At 38.8% G+C, this 13410-nt stretch overlaps 1 protein-coding gene across 1 annotated transcript in view; it reads right to left on the bottom strand.

Annotated features, from left to right (window-relative positions):
- Nucleotides 1-264: 264 nt before the first annotated feature.
- Nucleotides 265-13410, bottom strand: part of KCNJ3 (potassium inwardly rectifying channel subfamily J member 3) — a 167238-nt gene continuing 154092 nt past the window's right edge. The window contains exon 3 of the mRNA XM_044978490.1: nt 265-1560. Coding sequence (XP_044834425.1) covers nt 974-1560 — 587 coding nt within the window. The 3' untranslated portion in view covers nt 265-973. The remainder of the gene's footprint in view (nt 1561-13410) is intronic.

The raw sequence follows: 13410 nt of genomic DNA, 5'->3' as shown, positions 1-13410 counted from the left end.
AGTTTGCATGACTGGGTCCTAAATGTGGAGGGTGAAAACCCAGCCCCACTGAAGCTAATCGGTATTTTGCCTTTGATGTAATTGGGACAAAATTTCACTCGGAAAGTCTAAGTAGTCGATTTTACATTTTCCTATCAGACTGATACTACTTACATCAGAAAATCAAGCAAAGTGCCCATTTTGAATGTTTTGTTACACTAATATTACTAGTCATGAAACAAAATGATCTCATGATTTTATTTTAAATTTTGTACTTAAAACACAAACTCTGAGATATTTTGCCCAGCCCTAAATAGTACAATTTTTTGCTAACACCTCTTATGAAGTACACTTTAAATTCTCCCAGCATTGTAATGGCAGGAAAAAAAAACAAATAAATTATTAGAGCAAATTATAAAATGGCAAATAATTTAAGGCTAAGAAATTTGGTGTTCAGAATTGACTAATGCTTATAGCCTTATTTTAAGAAAGAAAACATGCACCATAACTACTTTGTTTGAACAAAACATCACAATCTACATCAGAAAAAATAAATACACTTTAAATTAAATTATAACTTGCCCTGAAAGTTTCCTACTCATGTTTTACCTACTACTTACCCTTAAGAAATATAGGGGAGAATAACACCCCCCCTTTACATATTTTCAGAATATACAATATAAATATAGTAAGAATCATGCCAGAAAACTATATGCAAAAATTGCACACTATTATTGCATGCTTGTTGTGATACTACATGCCAATTAATATTTGCTCTCCTATGACCTCAGTCAGGACTTCAGGTCTTTTATCATAACATTATACTTACAGTACATCATTATCTGGGAAGAACACTGCTGTCCCAGTTTGCATGTAGTGCTTAGGAAACTTTCACCTTTTAGCTATTATACCCTCTTCAGAGAGTTTGCTTTCCTGCCCAAATTGGATTGACTAATAATTCAAACTTTAAATAATATCTAAATGTCTATTCTTGTTATGTAAAGCGATCAGAATTCATCTTCCTCAATTTGGGTGGAAGTTTTCCCTCCATTCTAGCTCCTCCTCCTGACAATTTTTGAAGCTTTGGTGGCAAATCAGCCACAGACTGACTCATAGGATCTGACATCATCTTTGTAGTTTTAGATACCAGTTTCTCTTCTGAGTTGCCAGGAACTGAGCTTATTCGCTGAAGTTTCATAGGTAAATCCCCGATGCTGTAGGCCTTTTCAGAGGTTGTAGAACTCATCCTTAGTAGTTTTTTGGGAAAGTCTTCCCTTCCAGTCATTTTCTGCAGTTTTGAGGGTATCTTTGTACTAATGTCATCTAGACCATCTAGACAGTCTACAGAATTATTCCTTTCTTTACTGTTACTTACAGCTGGTCCTATTAAAGGGGAAGATATAAGAAGCATTTCTTCCTGTTCTTTCACACTGTAGGGCGCAGTAGGGACTTCAAATGTTGCATGGAACTGGGAATAGTCTACTTTAAAAAACCCTTCCTCTAAGGAAATCACAGGGAAAAAACGGTGACCCCAGAGAACTTCATCTTCGGTATATGAAGTTCGGGCTTGACATGTCATCCCTGTAACAAAAAAGGAAACAAAAGCCTTGATAAATTATTAAGAAATAAAATTACATAAATCAAATCTAACTTGATTTTGAATGTATAGAATCTTGATTTGTAATATGTCATATAAACACGTTGTGCTTTTTTCATGCATTTAACACACCAGTGCTAATTAAACGCTGAAATCATTGACCAGCTATTTTGGAGATATGTTCCTGTATCAGAAACATTGTTACATAGGCCTTTTTTGACACTTACCTGCACATTTTGCATATCTCCGATCAAATAATTCTCTTGAATCAAAATTACTGTTGTCTCCAATATAGAGTTGGTCAGAAAATGGGTGGGGTGTGTGTGTGTGTGTCACAAAATATCAGAACAACCTCAGTTCTGTTTTTCATTGAATTTTTACTTTTGTCATTTAATAAATTTAAATCTATAGCTCATCAGTGAACAGAAAACAAATTTCACAAGCATTTTTGAATAAAAACAATTTATCAAATTTTGCAGCCTGCTCTTCTCCAGTGGGAGTCATGTGCAAACAAGATTGCAGATCAGAACCTAACTTGGTACCAGTACAGCTTTCTCGCTCAGGGGTGTGAAAAAACACCCCCCTGAGCGCAGCAAGTTACAGCGCTGTAAAGCTCCAGTGTAAACACTGTCCCAGCGCCGGGAGCGCGGCTCCCAGCGCTGTAAGCTAATCCCCACGGGGAGGTGGAGTACCTGCAGCGCTGGGAGAGCTCTCTCCCAGCGCTGGCGCCGCGACCACATTCGCACTTCAAAGCGCTGCCGCGGGAGTGCTCCCGCAGCAGCGCTGTACAGCTGCAAGTGTAGCCATACCCATAGATTTACCACTGTGACTGTTACACCATAATGACAGATAGATTAGGCAGAGCTCAAACCTAGAAATTGCTTTCTGAGAGCTCATAGAATAACTATTTATTTTTCTCCATATTAACGTGATAGTTGAAATAGTATTTTTTTATTTTTGATTGCATGCTTCTTATGCAGACTCCTGTCCCTTGAAATGGTGTTGGCAGGGCATCCTAGCACAGTGAGCTCTGGAATTAGCATCCCATTGAGATGCCAGTTCATACCTTTCAGAGCTATTGTTTCTGGCTGTCTACAGATTCTTGGTTCACATTTTTAAGTTTTCTTTGCAACTATGAGAGCTATCAAAAATTAAACTATAAATTCTGATATTATCATATGACGACTCAATGTTGGGCCCTAAGCCTACAGTGCATAATCCATAACCGAGCCCTGTATAGACCCCAAATAGCTGGGCTTTACATCAGTAAAGTAAATTTGGTCATTCATCAGGAGTTAAGTACAGCTGTAATAGGGCTACACATACACAGTCATGAGCAATTCCACAGCTCCTTTGGGAATGGGTATAGCAGTGTGGAATGAGCAGATAGCTCCTTCCCTCTCCAATTATGTTATGTATTTAAATTTGGCAACCCATCTAGCAGGCAATTCAGGCACAATACAAGACCCATTTATTTTGTTTAGCACTTGACTGAGTTTTGTTCTTAGTTGTTTTTGCTCATTTCTGTTTTGCTCTGTAACTGAAGTATGTAGCTGCTGCAGAAGTGGACACTAAACAAAAGAACAAACTGCACTAAACATTGTTGTTGTCCCACAAATACCAGCTACCAGAGGGGCAGATAGCAATCTGAGTTTGGGTCATGACTATTAATGCATACATGGATTTTAAACGTCCAGAAACATGCTGTGAGAAAAAAAATCACTCATGCTGCCAATCATTCCTATATTATTGCTTTATATTGACCTCAAAGCAGTGTACTTCAGTTACAATGACTGTTTATGTGGTGACTGTTCTGTTTCCAAATTTGTAGATAAAATAGTAATGTAGTTTAATGGCCAATTAGTTAGATTTGAAATTAGAAAGTGACAAACATTAGTGTAACAATATTAAGCTGCCTCTTCAGGGTTTAAATGAATAGTACCAAATCTTGAGGGTTTAAAAGTTCTTGTTTACTCCCATCTCAGCATAAAAGAGACTTTGTTTATATTTTCAGAGAGCAGACCATCTGCAATGCAGAACTAGACACAGATTAGTCATCTTGCCATCCAAGGAACATAACCTTCTTTGCGAGCCAAGAACTCCCAGGTTTGCACTGACACAGAATGTGGAAGGTCATTTAACCGCCCTTTGTCTTAAATCTCCCACAGGTAAAATGCAGATAATACATTGCCTAAAAATGCTTACATTAACTACTAGATGCGAGGATTAATCAATTCACATTTGTAAGCATCTTGAAGATATAATATGCTAAATAAATGCTAAGTATTGTTATTACTATTTCTATGTAGCATTTTACAGGCCATATTTTTAACATGTTCCCCTTTGTGTGTCACTTGCGAGAGTATATCGGCATGATGAGCATATGCCCACACAGGTAATGGGTTTTGCATATGTAAATTCTACCAACAGCACACAAATGATAAAAACCATATTTTTCTTAAAGAAGTTTTATATCTATAATGTTTTTATAACATATTTTGATGTACTGGCATATCCAGCATGCTATATAACGTTGTTAGATTTTGAAATGCATTAAAAAGAAAGTTAAACACCCCTCCTCCCCAAACTGGCAAATTCTTAGTCTTTTTCCATTTATATTAACTAAAATATACACACACACACACAAAAAGCAGGAACTTAAATAAATACCTGCACACTTCTGAAATGCATGTTTCATAAAAATAATCCCAGTTTTGCAGAACTTGCTCTAATATTCACTTAATTTCAAACACTGTTATCACTGAATACTTGATGCACCTGCCCTGCTCATCCAACTACAAAATCCACACAACCCTTAATAGATTATTATGATTCAGCTCTCCTACTTTACTTTGAGAGCATTAACTCTCTACTATGTATTCTGCAATTTCCTTCTGTGAGGCCACAGAGCGAAAAGTGTGAAATAGTGAGCAACTAGCAGCATGGACTGTGTAGGGCAACAACAAAGGGGGAATCACTCCTGGAACTGGTTATCCAGTCCCTTTTGTGGGTTACCCCTGTCCATTCAGTATCTCAACTGGAGCCCTGTACCTGGAGCATGAGAATGCTCAGAGCCACAGTATTCTACTAAGAATTTGTTCCACTCCATCTGCTTTTGCACAGAAGTAGAGAAATTATTAGCAGCTGCATGTTTTATAACAAAGACCACATATGAGCCAAAAGAGATTCCAGGCATGGAAAACCAATTAGAGGAAGTATAAAAAGAGAAGCACAAGTCATGGCAAAAACTAAAAGATGCAAAATTGAATTGAGGCTGCTAGAGAGCATGGTCACTTATATGTTCATGGAAGAAAACTAGCCACAATTCAGTCAGCATGTTTATTTGTAAGCATGACATATGGTACCTCAAAATACGCCCTGTAACCTCAATACTAGTGTACGTTTATTTTTTTTTTCAACAAATGCCTTGTAAGGTATCATATAAAAGGTCATGATCTTCTAAAACTCATTGTTCTGTGAAAAAATACAGATCATCATTATATATGGAGTTATGAGATTTTGCTATATGGTTATTATTGAAATATGTTGTGAGTTTAGGAGACACCCACAGCTAGCTCACCAGTGGCAACAAAGGAGGTGACCCATACCCAGGTGGGTGTTAAACAACCATCACCAGCCATTGACCAGCAGGGGAACTATAAACAAGAGATTTACAATTCAGTAAGAGACAGTTATGCAAGCCCCACACAGTGGGGATTTGTGACTCAGCAAAGCCCACCAGGACATGCCTGGGCCAGTATTTTTCCAAGCCCATGAATTGAGAGTACAAAAAGGGGCCAGTGGCAACATGAGATCACTTCCCCCATCTACCCTGAAGGCAGCAAGAACACTGGCAAGACAGAGATTTTGAACTGCTAAGATTGGTCCCAGGCTGAGAAGGGAATTCAGCCTGTGTATTAAGAACAGTAACCCGACTGAAACATCCAGTGGGGTGAGAAAAGCTTAATGAGTCTGATAAAGTTTAGGATTTAGAATGTGTTTACTTTTTATTTCTTAGGTAACTATCTCTGACCTTTATGCCTACCACTTATAATCTATCTTTCTGTAGTCAGTACACTTATTTTAATGTTTTATCTTTACCACTGAGTTTGTCTAAAATGCTTGGGGAATTTGCTCAGATTACAAAGGCTGGTGCATGTCCACTATGAAGCAGCAAACTAATTAATGACCTTGGTCTTGAACAGTGTAAGAGGGTACATTTCTGGGTTGCAAGACTGGAATCTGGTGCGAATTTGCTGGCATTTCCCTCTGTACAGTTCATGAGTGGCTTAGAAAGCATTCATGCAACTTCGCTGGCTGTGTCTCTGTTTGCCGGTGGCTGTGTGATAACAGCACCTGGAGGAGTTTGCTGTTTGTCACTGGCAAAGCATTGAGAGAAACACAGCCCAGGCTGAAGAATTAATGGGTGCAGTGGCCCCACACTTTCAGGTTGTATGCCAGGGGGCTGGGCACAGTAAGGCAAAGAATTTTCTGGGACCCAGAAAAGTGGGGGAAATGGTTATCTGTTCAACAATGGCTAAATTGTGTTTTGTAATCACTTTTATGCACTGTACAGTACTATATGGTAATTCACTTTTATGTACTGAGCCTTTGCTAATCTCAAAACATTTGTATTGGCTCCTGTTACAAGTTATAATCAAGTGTTTAAAAATGGGGTTCCTCCTCTAATATTTTGCTGCTAATGTCAACCCAATGCTTGATGTCGTGCCTATTCACATACCTGAAAATTTGAAATAAAATCAGTTTTCTACCAGAATATACTTTTTAATCAGGAGATTTAGGAGAAATAAGGAGAACTGAGTGTAAGGAACAGGCTATATTTTCAACAGCTACATTTTCATATCAGTCATTGTAACTGATTCCCATGGGTGGTTTGATTTAACTTTTTTTTATTTGCAGTTATCTGTGAACATAATTACATTCTAAATCTACCAACGTGTTTTGCAACTCTTAATTGCAATTTTACCCTATTTATTATTACAAACAGTAGGAATGGCTAATTTGTTTTGGGGAAGATACACATACATGAGCATACGTCCTTGGTTTAGGCAGCAACAAAGGACAACACTCAAAAATGAGAAAAAGTTAAATGAAGCCTTTGAAAGATACAAACAAACCAACCCTATTGTCAGAATATAATTTTTGACAAAGCCTTACTGAATCCACCGTTTTGCTGATGAACAGTCTTTCCTGGAAACCTATATCTTTCATTTTCAAATTAATTAATTATAATAATGCAAACAGATATGCTTTAGTGCATCATACTAGTATTATTCTGCCAGTTTTGTTTAATTCTTTTCATGGTCATTTCTGCTTTTTATTAAAATAACGTGAAAGAAAGTAGGATATTGAAAAGTCCTGCTGCACAACAAATCTTCAACCATAGACATCTTCCACTCAGGTAAGCTATATTATTTATACGCAGTGAATTTCTTTCTAACTATGTCTATGTATATAAATTAGATTGATGACCTGTTTTCTTTTTATCCCAGGGCCTTTCAATTTTGTTATGAAGTTATTGTGGAAAAGAATCACATCACACAACAGATCATCATGAAATAAATTTTAGCAGTGTTAATTATGTTGAGTACGCGGCCCATCTGTGTCCTTTATTATGCAGTTGTTCATTATCTATAGAGGCACAGCCAAAGAACAATCCCAATGACAACCTTCAACTTCAGCTTCTTTTTATCTCATGTTAGCTAGGGAACTCATTAGTAGATGGGTGTTTGTAAGCAATATATGGAAAATGAATACAGCGGTGTTGGAAATTAGATCTGTGATCACTGTAAACCACATGGCTGTTTAGCTCTGTTGACCTTTGTTTAGTGTAGTTAACAAATTACATAAAATGAAAAAATCTCTTTACAAAAAAGAGATAATTGACAACATACCCAAACTGTGGCCTTTGATGATGGGGTTCAAATTATATCTAATTCACTATGAAAGTGAGACACAAAGCTGGAACAGCTCAAGGGTTACTGTCTAGTGTACACTGATAACTAGAAAATAGCATAAATATTACAGCATTAATTATTTTTGTAAGATGACTTGCATAGAGCTTTTTGAGTCACTAACTCGCAAATTATAAACACAAGTTTTTGTGTAATCAAAAATGACAGTGTCAGCTATCTAAGTTTAACTCAGCCTTGGCCTACACTAGCAGTTATGTCAGTGTTACTAAATCCACACCCCTTAATGACATAGTTATACCCCTAACTCCCAGTGTAGGCAGTGCTATGTTGATGGGAAGGCATCTCCTGTTGACATAGCTACTTCCTCTCAGCAAGATGGAGTGCCTATGCCAGCGACAGAAGCTCTCCTATCCGTGTAGGTAGCATCTCCACTGAAGCACTAAAGCAGCACAGCTGCATTGGTGAAGCTGCACCTCTGCAGCCTTCTAAGTGTAGATAAGTCCTAAGTGACATGCTGGAATTATTTATTTTATTGAGCATGTGCATAGGCATCTTCAGTGGCGTAGTGCAGTTCTTCTAGGCCACCACTGAACCTAGTCAGCAGGCATTCATTGACAATGTGCATCGTCTGTGCTGTGCTGCAGCTGCACAAAGGGCTGTCACGAAGGCTCCAGAGATCCTAGTTGGCTGCAGAGAGACCTTGCCCAGTCTAGAACCTGCTCAACAGGGACCACTGGCGACGGGGCAGGTCAAAACCAGGCGGGAAGATTGTGGGGCCGGCGAGGAGGGCCTGGTTGGGGATTATAGCAGATACCCATTTCTCTCACCAAAATGGGCAAAGTGACAGCAAACGTGCAGCTGGTGGTTTAAGAAGGTCATTGTGCAGTGGCAGGCTTGTGTTGGCACGTACTTTCTCCAGTAACTTGCCAGCGGCAACCTCTCATCCGATACTAGGAAGATCAATGTTGCTCAGAACTGAAAGCCATGCTAAGAAGATTGTTACGTGTCTTAACTTTAGCTGCTGTCTTCTTCAGGTGAGCATGGTAACTTAGTGTGCGCTCTAAGATAGGCTAGTTATACTTCATGCTTCACCTTCTGACCACTCAGATAAACAGTCAGTTCTTGGGTTGCACTGATGTGATGAAGATGGAATAAACTGGAGACTGTTTTTATGATGCTTGGCTGGAGGTGCCAAGTTCTATAGTAGTCACCTAACTTTATCATATCCTGGTTTAAGGTGGCATCAATCTTGTGAAATGTCCGGGCCTGGGTACCGTAACAGATGTCATCTGTGTAAATGAACGTTCATGACTCCGTTATTGGCAAGTCATTGATGTAAAGGTTAAACAGGGTTGGAGAAAGCACAGAGCCCTGGGGTAACTCATTGCTCTGTCGTCTCCAAGCACTCATCTTCTCTCCCCCCACCCATACACTGCTGTTAGGTCGATGAAAACAGCACCTGTTTTCAAGTTTCTCTGGAAGCCATTTTCAACAAATTTGGTCAGCGCAAGTATTTAGTCACATGTGCTACGGCCTCAGTGAAAGACAGCTTGGTCAGGGCTCAAAATTCTCTCCATGTCGGGTAACATGCGCTGCAGGACCAAGCGGGGACCAAGGTTTTTCAGGAATTCTGGAAATATGTTGTCATAGCATGCAGCTGTTACACACTTGATGCTACCCAGTGTCTATTCCAGCTCTGTTACAGTGAATTGTTCTCGGCAGCTTCTGATCTGGTGTACACGTTTAAACATATGCCATTCGTTCCTCACTTGTCTTCACACCTGTTTCCTCCAAAAGTGCTCTGGCCACTTTAAGTAGGTGTCCAGCTACCTGGTTGGGTGTCCCTGCTGGAGTAATGGAAATCAGAAACACATCTGTCTCTAGAAACTACTAAAAAGACAGATGCTGTCACTGGCCACAAATGGACCTCTCTGATGTAGTGCATACTCACTAAACAAGAAGAAAGGAAGGTGAACATCGGGAGATTAGGAGTGATATTTGGTAGAGTGTACGGTAGAACCTCAGTTACGAACACCAGAGTTACGAACTGACCAGTCAATCACACACCTCATTTGGAAATGGAAGTACACAATTAGGCATCAGCACAGAGAGAGAGAGAAAAAAAGCAAATACAGTATAGTACTGTGTCAAACAAACTACTAAAAGAATAAAGGGAAAGCAGCATTTTTCTTCTGCATGGTAAAGTTTCAAAGTTGTATGAAGTCAATATGCAGCTGTAAACTTTTGAAAGGCCAACCATAACGTTTTGTTCAGAGTTATGAACAAGCTCCATTCCCAAGGTGTTGGTAACTCTGAGGTTCTACTATGTTATTATGCAGTCCTTCCTGGGAGCTGAGAGCTCTAAGTGGGGCATTTTGGGGTTCAGATAGTGTATTTATTACCCATTGCACCCTGAGAGGTGAGAGCTACTCAGGGGCTAGATGCAGAAGGGCTGGGGTGAGTTATCACTCAATCCTACTCAGGAGGTAGGACACAGCAAGGGACTGCATGGTAATTTTTCAATGAGACACATATTTCCGTCAAGGAAGCTATACCAACACTGGCCCCTTGAAAGTTATGAACAAGTTAAAACAAGGAGTTTTAATTGAAGTGGGTTTTTTTTTTGCTTTACTATAGCTATAGCATATGAGATAAGTCTTTGCACTGTCTTAGCACCATTCATTCAAACATCCCAGAGAGCTTTAAAAAAAGAACATTAAACTCACTTAATCCTTAGTGTCTGGTTCTTCTTTAAAAATGACTTTGCAAACATCGTACCACAGATTACAGGTTTGGTTGCTATCACAGATAGTTATAACAAGTGCGTTTAGCTTACAAGTACAGTTTTTTCCCTCCTAGCTGTCATCCCTGCAAACTCAAGCTGAGCTCTAAGAGTGAAGCAGAATCTTTTCCATCTAGCATATCATCACCAGTAATGATGATTCTGCAGGCTCTCAGTTACACCTGTGTAACTCCACTGCCATCAATAGCACTACACAAGGATAAATGAATGGAACCTAGGGTCAGACTGTGAGGAGGAATGGTACAAAGAGCCACACTCATTTGTGCAGCCCACATAACTACCATCCACAATTGTAGTCCCCACCTGATCACTCTCTTCGTATGCTCCCAGGGTGCACCAGGCCAAAGAGGGTGAGGAAAAGGTAGGACAATGGTCCTGTCCCCTTTTGGAATGCACCTGCCAGAGGTGTGAGGAATATGTTGAACACTATTACCCTGGTTTAGGCATATGTAGGCAGCTTCTCTCCTGTTGAAAGTAACTTCATAAACACCAACAGAAGAGCAGAAAAATCCTTACTTTTTTTTTTTTTAAACGTGAAACACTGAAAACAAATTAGGGGTTTGCATGTGAGAGAAACTGAACCAAGCTTTAACATAGAGTGGTTCTGTGCAGACAGTACCCTAAATCTTAAGGGACAGAGAGAAATCAACTGATGCCTGTGGTTCTGAATTTGTTGTTTGTTGGCTAGTTTAATTTTTATTAGTTTTTAATAAAAATCTGAAAAAAGTTCCTGCATGAAAGTAGTCCACGTAACTACGAGAGAGTTCTATCTTCTCACAGGAGACAGTTCACAGGTAGCAAACTGAGCTGCAGATAAGCAGAGAGCTAAAAGACGCATACAGTATTCACTGATTTGTACTGGCAGAAAGATGATGATAAAAGCATGTGTAAGACTGTCATCTGATGGATATCTTGGCAGGCATGCATTTAATCTAATCGCTTAACGTAATCTGTTTTGCAACACTTGAAAAAATTATATTTATTTCATTGCTTTAGGCTACAATTAACAAATGTTTATTGCCTATGACTAAGGAAAAAGTTTTCCCAACTTGATTGGACTGTAGCTACTGATGGATGCTGAAGAATTATGGGCTAAAAATTCATTAATGAATTTCCCCCTTAAGTAGCTGCAGCTGCAATCACTCAGGACCGTAACTGAGTAACTAAAAAGAACATTCTAACTGAAATATTTAAGTGACCCAATTATAACCAAGTGCATTGTTTTTCAGAATTTCCTGGAGCTACATTTTTCCTTTGCAGTCAGATGGCATTAAAGAAAGCTGTGGTGAGATGGCATAAAGGTTCTTCTCAATAGTTTCTTTTGTGCCATTATATTATGTAATTGTGCTATTGCACATTCTGTCACACTATGTAACTGAACAAAGTCTTATATCAATACATAAATTGGCCAGATGTAACTTAGGTAAATACAGTATAATTCCAGTTATCCCAATTCCTTTTATCTGAAAATCCTCATTATCTGAATCCATCAGTGCGTCCCCCATGTAGCCCTACATTAGCTAATCAGTGCTGTTCATCGGAATGCCTGGATATCTGAAACTTGTTGATGTCCCCCGGGCCATTTGGATAAATGGGAGTTTATTGTAGTGGTGATTTTGTTAGACACTATTCTACAGGACAAGGAAAGCAATTATCATATGTAATAGAGAATCAAAAGCAACCGGTATTCAAATGTGAAAAGATGGTCAAATAATATATTTTGTAAACTAGCTTTAATGGACATCTTGTTCGACAGTACAAAATGTTTGAATCTGTTCCCTCATGCAAAGTGTTAACAGTGTCACCAATGTGCAGAAATCTTGGCCAAAGAAATCATGTCATTGGGTTCCTGTAAATGTATTAGGGTTTTTTGTGTGATAGCAAATCTCTAGAGCTGAAGTCGTTTTATACTGAGATGGGGAACATCATCTCTGTGCTGAGAGCTGGCACATGCCCTGCGTATCATTTAATTCCCTCTTACATGGGACTAATGTATGTGCAGTAGGCCTTGTGCTGGTCTACTGCACAGAGGTGAACTTCACTCATAATGAGAAAAGGCTCTAATAGTTTATGGACAACATGATGCAGCTGGAATACAATATCCTGGGAGGTTCTATGGCTCACAGCTTTAAAGAGTACAGATACCTTGAACATAAAACATATTTCTCTTGCATTTGTACCCAAAAGGGAACACTGCAAAATGCCATTACCTTGAGTTTTAAACAGTTTTACATTGTTAATATTTGAGCTTATCACACTGTTTGAATATTTTTTGACATCGATTCTCCATCATATACAGCTCTATCTTTATATGTAGGGTAATGAAAAAGCCCAGCTAAATCATTTATCTCAATTCAGTTTTGCTGCCCTCTAAACTATGATAAAACTTGGTTTATACCTATTGTAAGGAAAAGTGTGTTAACAACAACAATGTGCAATCAGATTACCATGAGGACAGACAGATACGGTAACATCACAAGGAAATATCGGTTTATGAACATCTAGCCTCTAATGAAACAGAACAGTTTTAAGTGGTCTTGGTTTAATCATGTTTAAGGTCATTTTTTATAGTTGTAGACTAGTAAACATTTTTAATTGTTGCCTAAGGGAATAGTATAAACGCAATTTTTTCCAGTGTACAAAATTAGTTCAATTTACTTTATCAATTAATTTATAAGACTGCTAAAATACCCATCAAAGTCCAGTATCACAAATTCATTCTTGACAATCTTCTCCCCCCCTCACTCCTCCTTCCAGGTGGACAAACCAATGAATGCTTCCTGAAGGCCCCAACTGTCAGCATGTTACAACCATTTAAGATGCACCCAGATACGATACAGGTGCTCAGACACTATGGTGATGAGCACCAAATGCATATCCTCAATCATCTCTTATCTTTCCGTGTTCCATTGTCACATATACATAGCTTTATGTTAATTACACACTCAGGCATAGTCCTGTTCCCACTGAAATCAACAAGACACGAATCAGTCACTAAGGATATGGAGACACATAGATGTGCTACCTCTCATTTCAGGAGGGTTAACCGTTCTCTGAACCATACATACAAATCCCTTTGAATTCCATGGAAGTAG

Source organism: Mauremys mutica, chromosome 10, assembly GCF_020497125.1.
Source record: "Mauremys mutica isolate MM-2020 ecotype Southern chromosome 10, ASM2049712v1, whole genome shotgun sequence".
Lineage (NCBI taxonomy): Eukaryota > Metazoa > Chordata > Testudines > Geoemydidae > Mauremys > Mauremys mutica.
This window is presented reverse-complemented; position numbering and strand designations above follow the sequence as displayed.